General features: G+C 47.8%; 1 protein-coding gene across 1 annotated transcript; it reads left to right on the top strand.

Moving 5' to 3' along the window:
• The first annotated feature begins 8,953 nt into the window (after positions 1-8,953).
• LOC129073470 (WASH complex subunit 1-like) lies at positions 8,954-23,100 on the top strand. Its single transcript, XM_054577095.1, has 6 exons — positions 8,954-9,114; positions 12,668-12,821; positions 21,855-21,966; positions 22,174-22,320; positions 22,524-22,660; positions 22,920-23,100. Exons 2-6 carry the CDS (start codon positions 12,673-12,675, stop codon positions 23,098-23,100), a joined length of 726 nt encoding a protein of 241 aa, XP_054433070.1. The 5' UTR covers positions 8,954-9,114; positions 12,668-12,672.
• Positions 23,101-23,211: the final 111 nt, after the last annotated feature.

Below are 23,211 nucleotides of genomic sequence, written 5' to 3'. Positions count from 1 at the left end.
TCAATAGCTGAAGGGAATACCAATTTCTAAATTCACTTTTAAATTAGTTAAAATTTAGCACCTTAACAGTTTGGTTCTTCAGTGGCACACAAGCCACATTTCAAATGCGCAATACCCACATGTGTCTAGTGGCTACCAGACCAAAGGCCTCCGCTTTCTGGGCGCCAGGTCCACCACTCAGTTCCACTTTCTCCAGTCACCCAGTTCCCCGAGATCCTGCTGTGCCCAGCCTCTTTCTCCAGACATACGCTGGACCCTACTGCATCTCCTTCTTCCCTGCACCCCATTCTCTGCCCAGCCGGAACCACCTGTGACTCGTACCCATCCCTGGCTCCCCTGGCCCACTTCTTACCTGGTCCTCCTAGCTACATTATCCTCTCCATGCATAAACATTAGCACACTGGAAAGCTAATTTGCATACTGATTATGTATGCCCTAGTCAAATTCACACAATTTCAGGATCAGAAGGAAATTGGATCTTTTCTTCCCATCACCTACTGGAGGCGGTGGAATTTTGGTATTTGCTTGGTTTATAAGATGGGAAGGAAGAACTGAGAAGGTACCTGAGCATGGGTGGTAGCGTGGGTGGGAAAGAAGGTGGCTGTCGGGGTGTCGGGAGGATGTTTCACACATGGTTCATTGTGTTGGAATGATTCGGTTGTTAAATAAGCACCTTAAAGAATTATTTCACATTCGTACTTAACAATTTTTATAATTTAAATTCTTTTCCCCAGGCTGGGTTTTTTCAAGCTTCAGATCTCTGGCTGGAATTGGCTTTATTTGCATAATCCCACCTCTGAGATTCAGGCCCATCCCTGAGGACCCCCTCCTTGCCATGCCTTGCCCAGAATCCTCTGCTGGGCATTTGCTTTCCCAGCCATCCGGCTTTGGGCAGGCACCCTGCTCTGGCTCCCCGCTGCCTCAAAATGAGCCTGCCGTGCTGCTGAGAGGCTGGCATAATCCTCCCTGAGCTATTGCAAAGATTGGTCCTACTGCCCTGTGCCCAGCTCCCACCAGAGTGGGATTTGAGGGCTATGGACACTGTGTCAGGAAGGGAGGGGCCCAGCTCCTGGAATGCAGATCCATGCAAGGCCCTGTGCACCGGGCATGTCATAGTTTGTGAAGTTCAGTAAGATGGACCCTGGCAGCCTGCGGCCCTAAATCTAAGAGCTGGAGAATTGAGAACCCCAAGTCCTGAGTCCTCAGTCTTTGCGTTGAAAACACACACACACATCCCTTTTATTCCTCCCCCCCGCCCTACCACCCTTCACTTTCACACACCAATCTTCTTATGACTTTCATAGACTCAGCACACTACCTTCATGGGGACCTTATTCTATATAAAAATAGATACTTAAAATAATACTTTATGTTGATACACAGATGAATATGTTAACATTGTATATCACAATATCTCCTTCGATCTGAAGCTTGTTTTCTCCTGACTTCAATTAAAATATTTCTGTGGGCCCTTAAAATATTGTGTCTACAGTGCCTAAGGGATAAACTGGCCCTGCCTGCAGCCCTGCGTGTGCTCCCTCTCTCTCTTTTCCACATCTGTAGGGGAGGCCAGAACGGGGGGGCTGGCCGGAGAGCTGTCTAAGGCCCTCAGGTAGGCAATTTGGGGCACAGAGAAGGGGACTATATCTCCCTGTCCCTTCCCTCTGAAAATGGAGACCTTCCTCACCTGGGAACCCCGTGCTGACCAAGGAAGGATGCATTTATGGTTTCATGAGGTCCTTCTTGCACTCCCCTCCACTGTATTACAAGTAAGTCTGAGCAAATCTAAGGGAGCCCAAGTCCGGCAACAGAAAGAGAGGGCTCAAGTCTACACTCCGTCCTATGGCACATGAGACCCTCTTTGGGAGGTAATATAACAATAGGGGATGAGAGTGCTTATAAAGAGATGGATCTACCTGACCTTGGATAAGTTCTTAAATCTCTCAAAGCCTCATTTTTTCTCCAGCTGTACATAAGAATGACGGGAATATTTTCCTCGCCAAATTTTTATAAGTATTCAATATTGTATATGTGCATGTGTTATGCACAAAATGAAATTTCTATACACTTGTTAGGTAAATAGGATTGTGATGCAAAACAAATACACAGAGAAGATCCCTTACCTCTCCTCCACAGGTCAAATACCCTATCACAGATGAGATTATGTATGTAAAGTAGTGAACTCATTGCCTGGCACAGAGCAGGGGCTCCAAAAATGGTACCTAGTACTGTGGGCTGGTTCCTATTTACTTCCCTAATCTCATCCCCTCCCCTTTCTGCCTTGAACTTCAGCAACACCAAACAGCTTGTAGTCTCATTCATTTGATCCCACACCAAACTGTACATTTTTTCACCTCCTGATCATTGTAGAGGAAACTGGCTAGCTCTCCCTCGTGGGAATATAGATAAGACTATCTTTCCCAGCCTCCCATCTGGTCAACGGAATGTAACTGAGAATGATAGATGCTGCTTCAGTGCCTATTCCACCAGACCTCCCACAGGATCTTCATGCTCTTTCCCCTACCACCTTGGAAGTCCAGTGTTTTAGATGGTAGAGTCATTGATGGAAATCAACTGGGTCCATCAATTAAAGTGTGAAAGAGATTCGCCCACTGTTCCATTAGTGAGAGATAAACTTCCATTATGTTTAAGCCATTATACAGTGTTTAGTTTGTTGTAGCAGTTAGCCTTACCTTAATACACTCCTGTTGTTGCATGTCCCTGGAATGCCCATAACCACACCCTACTTCACTGGGGTAACTCACTCTGCTTTACCCTTTATCATCTCTGGCATCACATCCTCCAGAAAACCTCTAAGCAATCTCTGGTCTCTCAAGGAAGGGTTAGGTGTAGCTAGCAGATACTGCACAATTGACTATTCTCTACCCATTCTCCCCTTCTTCCTAGTAAAATCCCAATTTTGTTCAGGGCAGTAAGTACCCAGTTAACAATACCCACTTCACAAAACACCCTTCCAGCTAGGAGCAGTCATGTGATCCAGTCCTGGCCATTAAGATGTAAGAGGAAGTTGCTAGATGAAGATTCTTAAAGAAATGTTTTTAAAAAGCAGTAGATTGGGCTCATATCTGCCTTCTACGTTTTTTCTTTGTGCTTCCTTGCTTCCCATCTGGAAGTCAGCTGCAATGCCCAGGAATGGGCACACATATTACACCATAAGGAGGACAGCCACGTGCTAAGGCAGAGTGGAAAGAAGATTCCAGGTTCTTCAAGGCACCAAAGAACCACCCTATCAGTCCTGTTTTGCCTACCTCCGGTTCTCCTGTAATGTGGAAAATAGAAACTCCTGATGCGTAAGCTAGGAAAGCACGACTGTGAGCAGTCTGAACTGAATGTGTGCCTGCTCCAGAGCGCCCTGTGCTTCCTTCCACTGCTCCCATCAAAACGCAATCACACGCTGACAATCATCCGTGTAAGTATCTCTTTCCCTGACTTATTTGAAGGCACAGAGCAAGCACTCAATGATGTGTGCTGAGGGAATGGTGACGAGGAACACTGCTGTGTCTTCCTCATTCTCATTCTGAGGAAAGAAAAAGGAATCGCTGGAGGACGCATGGAAAATGTCCTTCACCAAGGTGTGGCCTCCCTGCCCCCGTGCTCCTCTGTCAGGGAAGCATCGCTCTGCGACCTCGGAGGTCTTTCCAAGCTCCTGAATTCTCTGATTCCACCTGACACCCAGTACATTCTCCACACCAAGGAGTGTAGGAAAGTATATGACACAGGCTTGGCCTGATGTGCATACAGCACTTCCTACTTTCAGTATTGTTTTCTATTTCTTTTAAATTATGTGATTTCTTTTAAATCACATAAAGTTGAGCATTTTAAAGTAAACATTTAGTACATTAACAATGTTGTACAACCACTATTTCAATGTAGTTCCAAACATTTTTATCACCCCAAAATAAAATCTTGAACCCATTAGGTAGCCATTTCTCATTCTCCCCTCCCCTCAGCTCTTGGAAACCACCAATCTACGTTGTGTCTCTCCGGACTTATAGTGGATATTTCTTATAAATGGAATAACACAATGGGCCAACAAACACAGGCATGGCCTTAATGTCCACAGAGTAGAATGACACTCAGCTTTTCTTTATCCAGAATGAGGTCAAGGATTCCCAGTGCAGTTTAAGTGGCTGAGGTCAAATGTCTTTGCAATCCATCTCCTTGGAGATTTTCATTTGTTTTTCTTTTTTAAAATATTTTTATTTTTCAATTACAGTTGACATACAATGTTATATTAGTTTCAGGTATACCGCATACTGATTAAACATTTATATAACTTATGAAATGATCCCCTGATGAGTCTAGTACCCATCTGACACCACACAGTTATTACAATATTATTGACTATTTTCCCTATGCTGTACCTTACATCCCCATGACTATTTTGTAACTGCTATTTTGTACTTCTTAATCCCTTCCCCTTTTTTCACCCATCTCTACCCTCCCTCTGACAACCATCAAAATGTTCTCTGTACCTATGAGTTTCTATTTTGTTTGTTCATTTATTTTTATTTTTTAAAGATTTTATTTATTTATTTTTAGACAGAGAAGAAATGAGGGAGAAACAGAGGGAGAGAAACATCAATGTGTGGTTGCCTCTCACATGCCCCCTACTGGGGACCTGGCCAGCAACCCAGGCTTGTGTCCTGACTGGGAATCAAATCAGTGATCCTTTGGTTTGCAGACCGGTGCTCAGTCCACTGAACCACACAAGCCAAGGCAATTTATTTTATTTTTTAGATTCCACATATAAGTGAAAACATATAACATTTGTCTCTCTCTGTCTGACTTATTTCATTCAGCACAATAACTTCTAGATCCATCCATGTGGTTGCAGATGGCAAGATTTCCATGGTATAGATGCACCACTTCTTCATCTTTATTCATTCATCTACTCACGGATAACTAGGTTGCTTCCATATCCTCACTATTGTAAATAATGCTTCATTGAACATATGGATGTATATGGCTTTTTGAATTCGTGTTTTGGGTTTCTTTGGATAAATATCCGGAAGTGGAATTGCTGGATCCTTCTTTGTCTTTTATGATAGCCTTTGTTTTGAAGTCTATTTTGTCTGGCATATGTATTGCTAACCCAGCTTTATTTTGTTTCCATTTTCAGAAATATAGTTTTCCATCCTTTTACTTTCAATCTGCTGTATCTTTTGGTATCAAGCGAGTCTCTTGTAGGCAGCATATGCAAGGGTCTTTTTTTCTTATCCATTTAGTTACCCTATGCCTTTTTATTGGAGCATTTCATCCATTTACATTTAAAGTAATTGTTAACGGATATGTAGTTATTGTCATTTTATTATTCATATTTTTGATCAATTTTTTTTCTTCTTAAATAAGTCCCTTTAACATTTCTTGTAATACTGGTTTGGTGGTGATGAACTTTTTTGGCTTTTTCTTGTCTGGGAAGGCAGTTTTTAAAATTAGGCCTCAGATGGGCCTGTCAATAGATTAGGTAGAGAACTTTTATGAAGTGGAGGGTGAGCTGTATGGAGGTGAACTGGCTGGTCTGGGCCCAGGGGCACTGTCTAGCAGCACTTTTTAGAGAAAACACAGTTAAGTTTGATATGTGATATGGTGTGTGTTTGTGTGTCTACATGTAGACATCATAGAGCATACATAAATTTCCTTTCATGCTTGAGTAGGCAGTACAGATCACAAAGCACTTTAACATCCAATGGCAGCCTACAATAGGGGGCAGAGCAAGCACTTCTTTTTTTTTTTTAAATTTTAGAGAGAAAGAGAGAAACATTGACTTGTTGTTCCACTTATTTATGGATTCATTGGTTAATGCTTGTATGAGTCCTGACCAGAGATCAAACCCATAACCCTGGCATGTCGGGACAATGCTCTAACCAAATGAGCTGCCCAGCCAGGGCCAGAGCAAGCACTCTTAACCCTAATTTATAAATGGGGCAACTGAGGCCCCCTTAGATGACTTGCCCAAGGTTGAACAAGGTATGAGTGGCGGAACCCCCAAGCCTGTGTGGTCTCCCACATTCCACCTTCTTTGAGGTATGCTGGATACCTTTGACCACTTAGTCACTGCTCTAGGAGTGAAGAGTAAAATGTGTTAGTAGATTGTATTAGTTAAAAACAAAATACTATCGCCTGAATGGCTTAAAAACATAATTATTTCTTACAGTTCTAGAGGCTGGGAAATCCAAGACCAAGGTGCCCATCATTTTGGTCCTGAGGAGAGCTCTCTTCCTGGCTTGCAGATGGCCAACTTCTCTCTGCGACCTCACATGGTAAAGAGAAAGTGAGAGCAAATTCTCTGGTGTCTCTTCTTATAAGGGAACTAATTTGATCATGAGGGCCCCCGCTACATGACCTCATCTAATTCTAATTACCTCCCCAAAGGCCCTATCTCCAAGTCCCACCTCACTGGGGGTTAGGGTGTCAACTTATGAATCGAATGTGGAAGGAACCGCAAATATTTGGTTTCTGATACAGGTGGACACCACAACTGGTGGGGACCATACATTACAGGTGGTGATACAGCAAAATGTTGTCAAAAAAGACAATTCAACCTAACTCTCCCAGAAAGAGGGGCAGGAAGAGAGGACAAGACTCAGAGAGTATTAGGATGAAAGTAGGGTTGCCAGATTCAGCAAATAAAAATATCAAATGCCTATGTGATTTTCAGTTTCAAAAGTAATAAATAATTTTTTAGTATAAGTATGTCTTGTGCTTAGAGATATATACTTGTATATATACACATATACATATATATTAAGTATGTAAAATTATATATAAAATTATATATATAGTCTATCTAGAAGGTATCCAACCATGTAATATGAAAAATAGAGACATTTATTGAAGAAGATACAAGATATAAGAAACATTGTACATACGACAATGACGCCTAAGTATCCTTCAAAGAAGGCACCTTGGGACCTCATATTGTTCTCCCAATTGCCATCAGCTGCTCCATTGTATTTTCCTGAATCTCATCGATGGTATGAAATCTCTTCCCTTTCAAAGTTGATTTTAGTTTCGGGAAAAGCCAGAATTCGCAGGGCACTAAATCTGGGCTATAGTGGGGCTGAGTTACCTGAGTGATTTGATATTTCTCCAAAAACCTCTGCACTAGACATGATCCATGAGTGGGCACATTGTTGTGATGAAGCTGCTGATCACCAGTTGCCCATCGCTACAGCCTTCTGAATCATCAGAATAGTTTCTGCGAAGGAATGTTCAAGCTTGACACCAAATTTGATGCAGATTCATTCCTCTACTCAGTTATTTTGTAATGAGATGGTCACACAGTACATGTGCTCACTCAATGACATCTACCATTCCCACTGACTAGTCCAGAGAAGTTATTGTTCTGATGTCACGCAATCATTCTTGTTATATTAACAATGGCTAGACTTTTTCCAGAGAGACCTCGTGTATTAGTGTAAGTATGTAAATTTTAACTGAAGTTTAAATTAACTTGATGTTCAGTATTTTTCTCTGGCAACTCTAGAAAATATGGGCCAAGAACTCTTAAGACAAGCCAATGAACTCCAGGAGGGACTATTGCAGGATCTCTGGAGTAATGTTTCCTACATATATATAACTTTTTAAAAATCTTGTTCTTAAAAATACCTGTTTTGTGTGTGTGGTAACATAAACACAACAAAATTTAACATTTTAACCATTGTTAAGTGTACAGTTCAGTGGCATAAATACATTTATGTTGTGCAACCATCACCAACATCCATCTCCAGAACTTTTTCATCTTCCCAAACTGACGTGCCAAAGAAAACCAGAGCTAACAAAAAAAAAAAAAAAAAAAAAAGAAAGAAAGAAAGAAAAAAGAAAAAGAAAGCCTGAGCTGCACGAGCTGCACAAGCAATTAAAGTGATGAAAGTGGATTTTTATCAGGACTTTGCAACAGGGTGAAAGAGGTCTCAGTATAGAACCAGGATCAATTCTGAATATAGCTGGAACAAGTGGAGATTTATAGCCAAGAAAGGCGGTAATGGTCCTGGATGGAACATTACTAAGAGCATGGGTTAATTTTTTGCTAAACTGACTTGGGAGGATTCTTGCTGAAGGCAGGCCAGGGTGATCAGAGAACACCTGGGGTATCTTGTTGGGATGAGGAATTTGGTCGGATAGGCAGAGTGAGCCGATAGAGGGTAAGAGATTCTCACTAAAATTCGGAGATGCAAGTAGAAGCCTCTCTGACTAAAGTTTGGTCAAACAGTCTTTGCTCAGAAAACTGTACCCATTAAACAATAACTCATCCCATCCCAAATTGCTTCCTCGTCCCTGGCAACCACCATTCTACTTTCTGCCTCCATGAAATTGAGTTCTCTAGCTACCCTATGTGAGTGGAGTCATACAATATTTTTCGTTTTGTGTCTGACATACTTAGTTTTTAAAGGGGATGGAAATTAAGTGAATTCTATAGGGAGAACGGCCCACAGAAGTCAAGGCAAGAAAAGGGCGTGCTAACAGACGTATTAAATCAGTCAGGTGTGTCCGGCCGGAGGGGAGGAACCTGTTTCCACGCTCGGGGTCGGGAACAGGAAGCACACGGGGCGAAACAACGACATCCCTGAACGCTGGGCAGCAGACAGCCCAGGTCCGGGCCGAGGGGAAGGCGGTGAGGGAACAGAGGCGGGTGCCGAGAGGTCCGCGGGCGGCTCCGAGGGTGGATTCTGTGCGGGGGTCCAGAACTTGGGAGCCCAGCGAGTGCCTAAGGCCCAGCACCCAGCGGCGGCGGCGCCAGGACCTGGCGGAGCAGGAGCAGCAAACTCGTGGCGGGCGGGCGGCGCGGCGCTGCGCGCTGGTCGGGAGAGGAGCGGGCCGCCAGAATCGCCAAGACCGTACCTCTGTCCCGGCGGGCGGACGTGGCCGTCGCCGGGTTGGCGGGGGCGGGGGCGGGGGCGGGGGGCTGAGAGGCGCGAAGGAGGGGTTCCGGGGAGGGCCGGGCGCAGACTGCAGCTTCCGTGAGGCCGAGCGCGAGCGAGCCTCCGCCAGATGCGGATGGGGCCGCAGACTCTGCGCCCGGGTTGACTTCCGACTGCGCTGTTCGCCTTGCTGCCCGCCTTGGAAGTGGCGCTGGGGCTCTGCCCACCAGTAAGACGGGTCTCCACCCCTGTTGGTCCCGGGCCCTTCTCCCCAAGCACCTGAGCCTTCCCCCAGCCCCGACCCTTCCCCGCGGGGAGGTCGAGGCCCGGGCGCGGGAGGGCCCTGCTGGACAACCGCGATCGGAGGGGCAGGCCGCAGCCCTCATTTCCTCTCTTGGCCCCTCCCTGAAACCCTCACGTGCCTTTCCGCTGTCGGGCTGGGCGTCGGGAAGAAGCAGGGCTGAGGTGGCTCCTCAGAGCTTGCAGCTCCCGACCCTCACTGCAGCGGATTAATGCCCCTCCCTCCCTGGCCTCTGTTAGTTGATCCCACACTGCCTACAGCCTAGGTTCTTGCCCTGGGATGTAGACCCTGGGAGCTAGGTGTTCGGGAGGGTTTGCAGGAAAGATTCCATGCACTTCTGAAATTATAAACAGCATTATGAGAAACAGGTATAGTGTAGTTTCGTTTTTCTGAAAGCGTCCAGTTTTTACCAGATTCTCTAAGGTAGTGCTGGTTCTTTAGAAATATGTGAAGCACGTACGTGATTCTAAAAGTAAAAAGAAACCAATGAAATTAATTCAGTAATATATATTTTTAAACTCAGTATAACTAAAATACCACTTCAGCATGTAATCACTAGACATACAGTGCCCCGCCCCCCGCCCCCGCCGCTTATTCCCGATTTCGCTTTTTGCGTTCTCAGTTACCCCAGGTCAACGAGTTCGGAAATATTAAAACGGAAAATTCGGGAAATAGTAAATTTGCGCACCATTCTGAGGAGCACGATGAAATCTCGTAGGTGTCCCACTCGTAGGTGCTCTGCCCTATCTGGGATGTGAATCATCATCCCTTTGCCCAGCGTGTCCACGGTGTAGATGCTCCCCCACCCCTTAGTCACTTAATAGCCAACTTAGTTTATCAGATCAGCTGTCAAGGTATTGCAGTGTTTGATCTCAAGCAACCCTTACTTTGATTAATAATGGCGCCAAAGCCATTCACAATAGCTTTTATTACAGTATCTTGTTATAATTGTTTTATGATTGTTGTTAATATCTTACTAATTTATAATTCAGACTTTCTCATAGGTATGTAGGCATAGTAAAAATATTTATATATATAGGGTTCAGTACTATTTGCGCCTTCAGGCACCCACTGCTGGGGCGGGGGGTGGTCTTGGAACATACCCTCTGTGAATAAGGACTGTAAGAAATCTTAAGACATCTTACATTCTTTTTTCCTATTAAGTCGTTGAAATTTGATGTATATTTTACACTTACACTACATCTCAACTCAGAGTAACCACATTTCAGAAGTGCTCAATAGCCATTTGTAACTGGTGGCTGCCTCATTGGACAGCATAACTATAAGGATTTTTGTCCAAACTCCTTGCCATGGTGTTCGGTGTTTTCACAATCTGACCTTTGTCTCTCTTTTTCCTGCTACTTTGCCAAGGATAGTTATATTCTCACGATTCAAGACCACTTGCCATTACCCTGTAAACCTTTGTTGAAGCTCTTTCTTCTACCTGGAATGCTCTCCTTGGGCGTATTAGGGAGGTTCAGCTTCTGCTAAGAAGCTCTTCCTGAGTCAACTAACTCAAGAAGGGGTTTATTACACCTTCCTCAGTATTCCCCTACTACTGCGTACGTGGCCAGATTAGAGCATTTATCACATGCTGTTTAATTGTTTTCGAGGCTGTCTCCATGGCTAGTATAGTTTCCCGTTCATCGTTGTTTTGATCATGGTGGGCACCTAATATCTGATCGGTAGATGTCTACAGACAGAATAAGTATGAGTAAACAACCAACCAGCTATACCCAGTCTCTTCATTCTTCTTTTTTCTTATTCTCACCTGAGGACATTTTTTCATCAGAGAGGGAAGAAAGGGGAGAGAGAGGGAGAGAGGGAGAGAGGGAGAAACATCAATTGGTTGCCTTCTCATAAGCACCCCAGCTGGAGATCAAACCTGTGACCTTTCGGTTATGGAACGACTCTCCAACCAACTGAGCCACACAGGCCAGACCAGTCTCTCTCTTTTTAAAAACAAATACTTTATTTATTTATTTTTAGAGAGGGGGAAGGGAAGGAGAAAGAGAGGGAGAGAAATATCAATGTGCTGTTGCCTTTTGTGTTCCCCGCACTGGGAACCTAACTGGGAACTGAACTGATGACCCTTTGGTTTGCAGGCTGGCACTCAGTCCACTAAGCCACACCAGCCAGGGTCAGTCTCTTCATTCTTGAATGGATCCGTTACTTCCTTGTTTGGGAGATTTATGCCTGAATTACCACCTTGAGCGTGCACATGGACACACAGAGGTGGATTCAAGGCAGGTTCAGGTCTGAGAAAATGAAGATGCCACTGCTGGAAAACAAGTTGGAAAACAGAACAGTCACCTGAGATGACAAAAAAGCGCTGGCCTGAGAAGGGTAGGAGAGGACAAGTAGGGTAGAAGGAAGCGTTGGGAAAGCCTGCAGAGGGAGCAGAAGAGTAAGCACACCTACCTGGTGAAGATGTTGGTGGGATACATTGGGAATAATCACTTAAGAGAGCAGTGCCACTCTCAATCTGTAGAATGGGAAATAGAATCAGATATTCAGAGAAGGCAAGCAAATTACACAAGGTCACACAGCAGTTTAAACCCAAATGAAGCCTTCTCAGCCCTCCCTGCCATACTTAACAAGGGCGCAGTGCCAGGCCTGATTAATGTCTTCCTTACCATCTTCTACCAAGAGGCTGTGATTAGGCCTATTTATAGGGGCCTGGTGTCTTAATATTCTGCCTGGTGCGTCTCTTGCCAATCAAATCAGTGCCTTCTGCAGTGCAATTGCTGCTTTAGTGGCACCAGGGAGTGAAGTTAATTAAACTCAGTATAAATAGACTCTGCCCTGTCTTACAATTTGGAGGAGTGTTTTTCCTTCCTGTTTTTCTACCCCCATGTGCCCCTTCTTCCTCCTGGCCCCCTTTGGCTCTAGCCTGGGTGAGCAGAGCCTAGATACCTATACCTAGAGTCACTAGCCACTGCCTCTCCTATCTCAGGAACAGGCCCTGAGTTCCTCAGAGGCCAAAGTGAGTAGAACCCAGGAATCCACATCCTCTGGTTTTCTAGACCTGGGTACCACTGAGCAGTTAACTGAGGCAATATTTTCCTTCCGAATCATCCTCTGCTTCCAGGCAGTTTTTGACTGTGCAGCAAGGGATTCTCTTGTTCATCTAGGCTTAGGAGGTTGGAATGAGATAACGTATAATGAGGGTATCTAGCAGGGTCCCAAGCACCTAATGGGGACAAGTAAGTATTGCCCCTTCTCTGAACCCTTCTCATCAGCCTCTTTCGTCCCTACCAATTTCAGTCCTTCATTTAGTCAGCAAGCAGCAGCAGACCAGCTCCTGTGGGCTCCTGGCCTCCCATCAAGAGCTGTGTCCCCAGCTCCCCTCCTGTACTGGCTGAACCTGTAGCAGACGGTAGGGTGGGGGGCTGTGTTCTCTTCTCTCAAGACCTTGCGCTGTGGCAGGTAGGGGGGTGTGAGTGTGGGGTGGCTCTGATGCTCTGGTTCCCTCCCATAGGTACCATGACTCCCATGAGGACCCAGCACTCGTTGGCAGGTCAGACCTACACAGTGCCCCTCATCCAGCCCGATCTGCGGCGAGAGGAGGCCATCCAGCAGATAGCAGATGCCCTGCAGTACCTGCAGAAGGTCTCCGGAGACATCTTTAGCAGGTGGGTGCTGCCACCCATCACAACCTGATCAGGGGCTTCTCCCTGTCCTGGGCAGTCACCTCTCCATTCCCAGGAAGGCGCCCTCTAGGAGCAGCCCTGATGGTGATTCTTGGCCATGGCGGAGCAGGGGGCAGCTGGCTTCCCGGTGCCCAAGGGGACCATGTTAGAAGTTTTTTCTCACAAGAGCTACCTACTGTCCCACTTAGCTCCCTGGGTTCCCTGTGGCCCCCACAGGCCCTGGTGGTGGTAATGCTCTTTTAACTCATCCTCCCACTGGAGGCCCTGGTCCAGTCACTTATTCCTGCAGTTAGCAAGTATGTATTCAATACTTCTGTATGCAAGGCACTGCTGTTCTCCTTCGCTACAGTGGTGAATAAGGCAGTGTCCCTGTCCACCTAGAGGATATACTCTGGCAGGAGGGGTGGATTGTAATTAATCAATTGCATGTTAGTTTTTAACTATAATTGTGATAAGACCTATATTTAAGTAATTTTGTAATAACTAATAGTTATATAGCATTAACCATGTACTGCCATTGATCTGAAGTGCATTAATTTATTTAACCCTCACAACAACTTTATGAGAAGCTACTGTTGTTATCTCCATTTTGTAGATGAGGAAACTGAGGCACAGAATGGCTAAGAGACCTGCTCAAGTGGCAGAGCTGGGGGTCACACCCAGCTGTTGTGGCTCCGGACTCTGGGGTTTTTATTGTCCCTCTATGAAGGGAAGGAAAGGTGCTATGAGAGTTAACGGGAGGTCTGACTTGGTCGGGGGGGATTAGAGGAGGCATATGTAGGGAAAAAGATTGATGGTAATATCTGAAGGATGAGTGGGAGTTAATGTGAATGGGTAGATTGGGAAGAAGAATGTTCCAGAAAGAAAGAAATACACGAGTTAAAGCACTGAGGTAGGCCAGGCCTGAATAGCAGCCAGTGTGGCTGTGGCAGGGAGAGCGAGGAGAGCTGGTGTGGGGGTCGGGCCTCGGAGGCCACCGCGGATTGTGAGCTGGTGATTGGCAGCTTTTTGTTATTGCCAGCGCTAACCTAGCACAGTCCTTGGGGCTATAATGATTTTTCACTCAGTGTTTAATTAACCTGAGTGAACAGTGTTTGCTATTTCCTTGCAAAGATTCCAGGCTTTACCCTGTCTTTCTATGGCCATCAGCAACCTGGGATGGATCTTTCCGGGTGCCCACGTCTTGCCTCACATAAGAACCCTTTATCCCGCTCCATGTAAAGTATTTGTCTACCTGACTCAGGTTCATTCATGGTTCAAGTCATTGCCTACTCCAGCCCCTGCCTGCACCCCAGTGTAGGGATCCCCTTCTGCATCATCAGGCAACCTCTTCCTTTTCTGTCAGCTGGGGGTCCACCTTTTCCTGAAGCCTTCCTCAATGGGAGCAGAAAATGGGGTCATTATCTTCTGTTGGACTTGGTATATAAACATCAGATCCTCTGGACTCTTCTGCCTGTTACCTTCCCACTGACATACCTGCCTGCGCCAAGCCTGTCCAGAGTATAAATGTAACCAGGGTGGTTCCCAAGCGTTCAGAGGGTTGACCCTGGCGCAGACTGCCTGGGCTCCGTCTGATGTCCTTATTTGCTTGCTCTGTAACTTTGGGAAGGTTACATAACCTCTCTAAGCCTCAGTGTCCTCATCTATGATGTGGTGGTAATATTGGTGCCTTCCTCATAGAATTGTTGTCCGGATTAAATGAATTAATACTTGCAAAGGAATTACAGTGCCAGGCATGTAATTACTAAGAATGCAGTAAATATTCACTCTTAATATCATCTCTGCTCACTTGCTGCCTGTGGTGGTCCTCCTTTAACCTGCTGTCAGTTGTTATAGAAGGGGTTAGGTGCCCTTTTAGTGCTTATTTTTGTGTTAAATATGCCCAAGGAATACATAAGCAAGAGAACACAGGCCATTAAGAGCTGTCAGTCCGAGAGGATGGCCACGCCATGCCCAGTGATTGAAATGGATGCCAAAAACAATCCACCAGAAATATTTGTGTTTCCTCACCAGGACTATGACCGCATGCTTGCCTTTCTCTAAGGAGAGCTGTGGAGTTTTTGCATGCCTCAGTCTCCTTTCCTGGCATCGGGCACCTGTAGACAGTTTCGTGGGATGAGGAGAGGGCAGGAAAGCCATCTCCTGGGCAGAGATGGTGAGCTGGCTGAGCGTGGGTGTGGGCCCTCCAAGTGTCTGAGGGAGGGGAGGACGCCTCTCAGGAGCCCTCAAAACCAGGTTCCAGGTCACCCCATTGGTCTCCCACCATATACCCAACTTGTTGGACCCTGAGGGGCACTGAAGATGTGTATGGCATGGTTCCTGTCCTCAAGGCTCTGATAGTCTGGAATGGGAGAGCAGTAGGTCTTGGCTGTTTCTTAATTGCATAGCGTGAACTGTGTGGACCTCTCAGGATCTAGGAAAGAGAGAAATAAGTAAAAATTGATGGCATATTTATCCATCAGAACTCCCCAAACCAATTTAAGCAAAAAGTAACCAATCGGTAGAGCGGGTTTTGGAGCTGAAGGGTATCAGTGATAGCATTGGGACCTGGTTTGGCTTTCAGTCCATCCCGGCTCTCTGCCTCTGGGTCGGCCCCATTCCCAGGAAGGCCTTGCTCTTGGGTGGCAAGGCCACACCAGTAAGGTCCAAGCTCCTGGATTCAAGCTGCGTTCCAGCGTTTCCTCAGGAGTCCCACTTGCCCATTGGCTCACCTTGGTTCTCGTGTCTATATCAGAGCCAGTTGCTGGGGCAGGAGAGGTGCGACTCACTGACTGGCTCGTGTCTTGGTCACATGCATTACCATAAGCCCTGGGCTTAGCCCCACCCAAAGTCCAGGGACTGAGTCTGTGGGAGTGACGGAAACGGGAGCTGTTGCTTGAATAAGGAAGAAGTAGATGGTAGCAAGGAGAACCACGTGCCTCCTACATGTGATCAGGGAAGTCCTCCTGAAGGAAAGGGGCATGAACTAGGCCACAGGAGGAACAGGCTGTGGTGAGGCAGGACTGGGAATGTGGGCCTGCATTTGGTGGGGTCTGGACATGCGTGCTGAAGCCTTAGCGGCCAGAATATGGAGTATGGTGTGTCTCGGAGTGTGGTGTTTCCCGGCTCCCAGAGTACAGACATTGCTGCCTCTCCCATACGTTCAGCTCCCCGCTGTGGAAGAGAACAGGGTGTGAAAAGTCAGCGTGCCATGTGTCTGTGGGTCTCACTGCCCCCTCCAATCATGCGCCCTCAGGAGTTTGCTTGTGGCTTCTTTATGTTCTTCAGCGCTGTGGGAGTGCTCTGTGGCAGAGGAGTGGGAGGTGGGTGAGTAAAAAGTTGGGATAAGTCAGGGCCCATGGGAACTTCTCTGAACAAGGCAAGACTTGGAGCTTGATCCAGGAGTTTTAGGTGCTTGGATAGGTACTTGAGCAAAGTGATGGGACAAAACAGTTTCGGGCAGGTTAGTCAGGCAGCAATCACAGAATGGACAAGAAGGGGAGGGAGTGGATTCCAGGGACACCTTGGAAGCTGTTAGTGTGGTTAGGACATGGAAGGGAAAGGCTGCTGTCCAGGGGAGTTGCAGGCAGGAACATTTCAAAGGGGACATAATGACATGATGACAGAATGGGAATGAGAATGAGGAAAGGGAGGAGTTAGGGATGATTGTGCCTAGACCTAGCCTCTTTCTTCTGCCCCACCCCCATCGAGTAGTACTCAACAAGCAAGGGGGCTTTTCATTCCTCATGGGCTTTTGTGGTGGGGACAGGATCGGAGCCTGGAAATCTCTCTCCTTAAATGTGTTCCTCTTGCTTGTAAACTTTGTGGAGAAGAGACATTTTTTAAAAAATTAAAATTATTTTTAGAGAGAGAGAAAGGGAAGGAGAAAGAGAGGGAGAGAAACATTAATGTGTGGTTACCTCTTACATGCCCTCTACTGGGGACCTGGGCTGCAACCCAGGCACATGCTCTGACTGGGAATTGAACCAGTGACCCTTGGGTTCACAGGCTGACACTCAATCCACTGAGCCACACCAGCCAGGGCTAGATACTTTTTCTCTCTCTTCATTTCAGGCCCAGCCAGGCCTGGGCCCCTTGGCCCTACTGATGCCTGTGCCCAGTTCTGCAGGTAGGTGAGCTCATGGAAAATTAGCATTCTGAGCTGGCGTTCCTTCCTCTTGCTCTGCTGCAGTGGGAGCTGTGCAGAGTGGAGAGAATGACAAGTACCTCTCAGGCTCTCCTGAAGCCTCTCCTTCCTTCCCCTGGTTTCTCTTCCTGCCTAGCAGATCTCTCTGGTCCTCACCTGCCCCCATCTTCACCTGAGAGAAGCCAGGCCCAAAATATCTGCCCAGAGATGTCACCTGCTTCACAAGACTTAGCTGATGAGGCAGAGGGCATTGCTGTGGCATAGGAAGAGGAGCTGGAAATTCTGCATGTGGAAGTTGGGGTGCTGTCACTCACCATTCCCATCAGCCCCAAGTGAGGCCCATCCTTCCCTTTCTCCTCCCTTTCTCTCACTGATTGGCACCTGGTGACTCCCAAGGTTAGGAAGCACTCAATCAGCTGCCTGCATAATTAGCAGATGATTCTTAATTATCCCTGTGGGTGGAGAAGATAAAGGTGAAGGCAAGAGCCCAGATGCAGGGTCTGCTGTGCCCAGGGACAGGACCAGCCAGGGGAGGAGAAGCAGCAATTATGGGGCCAGGAGCAGGTGCTTCCTCCCTTCCCGCAGCCGCCGCAGCCGCCGCAGCCGCCGCAGCCGCCGATCTGATTGTGAGGAGCCGCGGCAGCACTGCAGTGGGCCTGCCTGGCTTTACAGGAAGGGGATGGAGGGTCAGCTTTGGAGGTGGTGGGACAGGGAGCCCAAGCACTGTCCTGGCCAACCTGTCCCCCTCCTGCTGTCATACGAGGAGGAGAGTGGTCCCTAGGTGCCTTCTACAATGCCTCCCACCAGCCCAGGGAGCTGCTTACTGTTGTTCTCCCCTCCGCCCTCCAGCGCGTTCTCTTGCAAAGTGCCGGTTCCAGCCTGGAATTTCCTTCTGCGTGTCTGCCCAGCACTGCCTCTTCCGGCTTTCCCCTGAATGCCTAGAGCCCCTCATCCCTCTCTCCACCTTATGGGTAGTAATAGCAGATGTTAACTGAGGACTTGGGATATGTCCGGTAGTACAGGAACACTAGACATACATTCAATCATTTTAACCTTTACCATAATTCCATGATATAGAAGTTCGTATTCCTACTTTTCAGCTGAAGAAGCTGAGGCATACGCCAGTTAAGTGACCTGTCCAAGGTCACTCCGCTATTACATAGATGTTAACCCAGGTCTATGGGACATTGTAGTTATTTATGTCCCTAGTAAACTGGAATCTCCTTGAGAACAGATGTGTGTTATCTGATTCATCTCTGTCCCATGCTCCGAGCAAACCGAGTGAGCCAGTTCTGTCCCTGATGCTGACGGGGGCACTGCTTCCACTGCTAGGGTCTGAGCAGACATGTTATGGGAACATGGCTTCTGCAATGAGTTGGGAATGACCTCCTTTGAAGCTGGCCACCAAGCCAGGGGGCTCTAGATCAGGAGCAGCAAACAATTGCCCTTTTGCCCCCATGCCCCACCCTCATGGTGGGCATTGCTAATTAGTTGTTGCACTCAGTTCCAGCCTCAGCGTAGCCTAATAGTCCTTCCTAACGCAGCCTGCCAAGCAGTCACCGCCAGTCAGTGGAGATGGCATATGAATCGGAAGCTTTCTCATCTGGCCTATACTCTTCCCAGCATCGTGATGCATGACTGTAAGAGATTAGACTACCTATGAGCTTTGTCAAAAGACTAGCCATTACTTAAAGGTTTTTGGATAAGAAAAGATCCCCTGAAATCCCATCCTCCATTCCGCTGTCCCACACAGGCATCTCCCTTGAAGCATTCCAGACTGTTGGTCATCCAGCTGGAATCTGATTGCCTTGCAAAGCTATGCAGCTCTTTGTTAGAGTTCACTGAGGTCCGCCTCCTTATAACTCTGCCCACTGGTCCTTCTGCTGCCCTAAGGCGGGGCAGGGGGAAGGGCAGTACTGAGAAGCAGCTAATTGTGTTCCACCTGACAGCACTTGTGATATTTTTGATATTTGGGGGGAATTATCATATTCTCTAAATCACCTCATCTGTAGCCAGACATCCTTTGGTTACCATATGACAGGAATTTCTCACTCATCACCATCCTCGTTACCCTTCTTTGGATGTTCATTAACTTGTCACTTTTTATTCAGCCAGTGTTTGTTACCTGTCAGGCCCTGTCCCAGGTGCCAGAGTTACAGCAGTGAATAAGGGAATAGCCTAGAATGGAATTGAGTCCTCTTAAAATGTGGATCCAGTTTGAAGGAGACACAGCTGTGCATGAGATCGGTGCCTGGCACAGATTAAGTTCATTAATTCAGGGCCCTGTTTTCTCTCCAGTGCCTCTAAGAAGAGTGGATGTTCCCAGTTTATTGAAAGAAGGTAGAAGAGGGACTAGAAGCTGTGTGCCCTAAGATTGTAGTTCCTTTTTAAGCTGCTTAACATTCTTTTAGCTCATCCGGAGTTTATAGTTAACCAACACCTCAGGGCTTCCTCACCCTGAACTACTGCTCAAACTCCGTGTTCTATATTTGTGTGTTTGACTTTTTAACCTAAATGCTGGGCTTCATGTTTACTCCTTGTCAGTTTTATCTTGTTGGTTACATTCCACTCCTCTGGCCTCAGGATTATTTGAGTCTTGATTCCTTTATACAGACCATTTTGACTCTCCCCCATTCGATATCTCCAGTTTGCTGATGAGGTGTTGAGTATGGTAGATGGGGCCCTGCTGGAGACCTTCATGCAAGGCTGAAATCAGTCTAGTCTTCAGCAGTGCCCTTCCAGTACTCGTGTTCATTTGGCTCTGATTTTCCTAAGTGGACTCTCCTCCAACCCCCATAGCCTGATCTTATCCACAGAATTTTTCTGAGAAGCCATCAGAATCCTTGCTGAGTCAAGATGCACTGTGTTTAAGGTTTTCCCCTGATACACCAGCCTAATAGCCCTGTGAAGGAAAGAAATGCTCTGAATTTAGAACCGTGCTGGCCCCTGGGACCTGCCTCTTCCTTTTCTAAGTGCGTACAAACCCTCTGTTTAATAATTCATTCTGGAAATTTGCCAGGGTTCATTGTTAAACTTGTTGTTTTCACTTACAAGAAATCAGCCCTTCTCTCCTTAATGGAAGAACCAGAACAGAGTAGCCTTGGTCCATCTCCAGGTCTGATGTCCCTCCCTTTCCACGTCGGCCTCGAGTGGCAAGTGGCGTGCTTACATAACCACTGATGCTGCCTCAGCGCCTAGGGCCAGGGTGGCAGAGTTGGGAACTGGAGGGAGCAGCGTGTGGTCGAGTGCCACTTTCCGGTGGATGAAGACCTTTCTTTCTGCCAGGAAAGATGGAACTCGTGCTGGAAAAGATGGGGAATTCTCCGTTCTCTTGTTGGAAGGAAACCACCCTCTTGTTCTTTCTCTGCATTGTTGCCTGACTCAGACTAGTCTGTCAAGGAAAACTAAGCTGCTTTGGGTGCCTGCTTGTACCCCAGCCCCAACCTCACTCTCCACTTCTGGCACATGATGAGTTGGAAGTAGTAGAGAGACATCATGAGGATGGAGGCCCCTAGGTTGTGAAATTGGCTGGTGGGTGTGTTCTCAGGGGCCAAAACCATCTAGAGTGGCGGAGATGATTTGGAAGGCTAGGCCAGAGTAGACTGTTCATTTCAACCTTTAGAGAAATCTCAGAGTCCCCTGGCCCTGAAGTTTCCCACCACAGGGACAGTGAGGAGTCCCCTCTGCTGCCCAGCGTGTCCTCCCACTTGTCCCCAGGCACTCAGCCTACAACTTTGCCTTTCTCCTGCCTCACCTGTGTGCTCACTCCTCCCAGGTGAATGCAGAGATGTGACCGCTTTGAATGTGGAATGTGACGATTGTGGGCAGGAACCAGTGTTCTTGGAGGTGGGGGAGCCTTTGAGAGAGGAGGGACAGGCACACAAGAGGTAACGCTGCGATGAGAAGCCTCTTGCTGTTGCTGAATAATGTGGGGTCAGAGTAAGTGAGGCATGACTGCATTTATGTTTAGGGCACATGGATGTTTGTCTTCAGTAACCAGAGAGGGGCCTGTACAGGTTCCAGGCACTGATTTAGCCACTGGGAATACACAGGGAACAAAGCAGAGTCCTCTGTCCCCTGAAGCACATGTAGGCAAGAGTCACGCAATGTCAGGTGGCACTGTGTCAAAGGAAAGTGGGTGGGGGTTGGAAAGTGATGGGTGCATTTTCAGATTCCGTGGTCAGGAAGGCTTCAGCGAGCAGGAGGCTCAGGGCAGGGAAGGAGTGAGCCACGGGGATATCTGGGGGGGCAGCATTCCATTTGATGCAAACCCCACGTGACAAGCGCGAGTCCGGCAGGTCCAGGGAGTAGCAGGGCAGCGAGAGTGGCCGCAGCCGACTGATCAGGGTAGGAGGGGGGCTGGGAGCAGCCAGGCCGCAACCATGAGAACCTTGGTCAGAACTTGGGATGTATTTATTTTGTGTCAGGGCAGTTCTTCGTGAACAGATCTGGGACTGGAATGTAGGTCCAGCCTTGCTGTCAGCCTTGTTTGGTTTGCTTGTCTGTAAATAGGTGAATGTGTCCATTTCAGTTATGATGATTCTGTCCCTGTTTGCCCCAGCTTGAGGCTATAAACTCTGGGAGAGAAGAACCATGTCCCTTCAGGCACCAACTTGGGGCCAGGGTAAGTTGCCCATCCCTGCTCAGAGCTCCAAGGAACTTAATGCAGTGCCTTCCTAGACCCTTCAGTTTGGATAACCCATGAGAGGTCACCTGGGCAGTTTTAAGATGGACCCTAACAAGCAGGTTTTTAAAGAACAAGCTTTTTTAAAGAACTGTTGCCCAAGCCCCTGGCTTTTTGCAGGTTTGCTGTTAGAAGCAAGAGGTGTGCAGGAGGCTGTGGTGGCTCAAGGAGCAACCCCCAGCCGCTGTGATCTTTTCCCTGGCAGGATCTCCCAGCGAGTGGAACTGAGCCGGAGCCAGCTGCAGGCCATTAGGGAGAGGGTCTCCTTAGCCCAGGCCAAGATTGAGAAGATCAAGGGCAGCAAGAAGGCCATCAAGGTAGCCCGCGTGTCCCTGTGGCTGGTAGGCAGTCGCAGATATCCCATACTCTACCGTATCCCTGTGCCTCTGGGGTTGCCCGGGTCCCTCCCTTCACTGTCCAGCCTCAAGCTTTCCTCCTCAGAATCTCTTCACCTCAACCCTAGGCTTCCTGGCACTTTTTGGGAACCCTGAAAATGTAATGTCAGACTCACCGTGTGCCCACAGGTGTTCTCCAGTGCCAAGTACCCAGCTCCTGAGCACCTGCAGGAGTACAGTTCCATCTTCACGGGTGCCCAGGACTTTGGCCTGCAGAGACGCCCCCGCCACAGAATCCAGAGCAAACACCGCCCCCTGGATGAGCGGGCCCTGCAGGTCGGATGGGCATGGGCAGGTCACACATTCCCAGGGGTGACCAATGGCAGTACTGGATGTCGGGGAGGAACTAAGGGCCACCATAGGGTATTGTTCCCCCAGGCGGATTCTCACGGGATGGGGTGGAGGTCACTGGTCTGGCCCTGAAACCTCCATCCTTCTGTCACATTCCACACCAACCCCTCCCCCCTGCCCACCCCCAGGAGAAACTGAAATACTTCCCTGTGTGTGTGAACACCAAGTTGGAACCTGAGGATGAGGCCGAGGAAGGGCTTGGGGGTCTTCCCAGCAACATCAACTCCGTCAGCTCCTTGCTGCTCTTCAACACCACTGAGAACCTGTATGGCCAGAAGTGGGGCTAGAAGCGGGTGTTGGGAGGTCTGGCTGGCTTAAGGGGGCACCCAAGGGGCATCAAACTCAGGTACAGCAGGTGCAGCAGAAGTCTGCAGCCTGCAGAGCCAGGACCAGTTTGCTTTGCCTTGTAAGGCCTGGGAATCCACAGTACAAACTACATGTGGCTCCTGACGAAGTGGGAAAAGATCAGGACTGTGGGCCTAAAACTGCAGATACATTGTGTGAACTGCACCCCACCTTTGCAGGTACAAAAAGTATGTCTTCCTGGACCCCTTGGCTGGTGCTGTAACAAAGACCCATGTGATGCTGGGCGCAGAGACAGAGGAGAAGCTATTTGATGCCCCTTTGTCCATCAGCAAAAGAGAGCAGCTGGAGCAACAGGTAGAAATAGACGATGGTTGGGTGGGTGCAGGTACAGCTGCGTGAGGAGGTGGGGCCCTGCCTGCCCTGCCAGGTTCTCTAGGTGAGGGGCCTGTTAAGCCACTTAATACCATCGGGGCCCCACTGACTGCCCTGAGGTCAGACTGCAGCATCCCA

The sequence above is a fragment of the Pteronotus mesoamericanus genome, unplaced genomic scaffold (assembly GCF_021234165.1).
Source record: "Pteronotus mesoamericanus isolate MK-2021 breed Mesoamerican mustached bat unplaced genomic scaffold, CSHL_Meso_final contig_41, whole genome shotgun sequence".
Taxonomy (NCBI): domain Eukaryota; kingdom Metazoa; phylum Chordata; class Mammalia; order Chiroptera; family Mormoopidae; genus Pteronotus; species Pteronotus mesoamericanus.
Note: the sequence above shows the minus strand (reverse complement) of the source record. Positions and strands in the feature narration are given on the sequence as shown.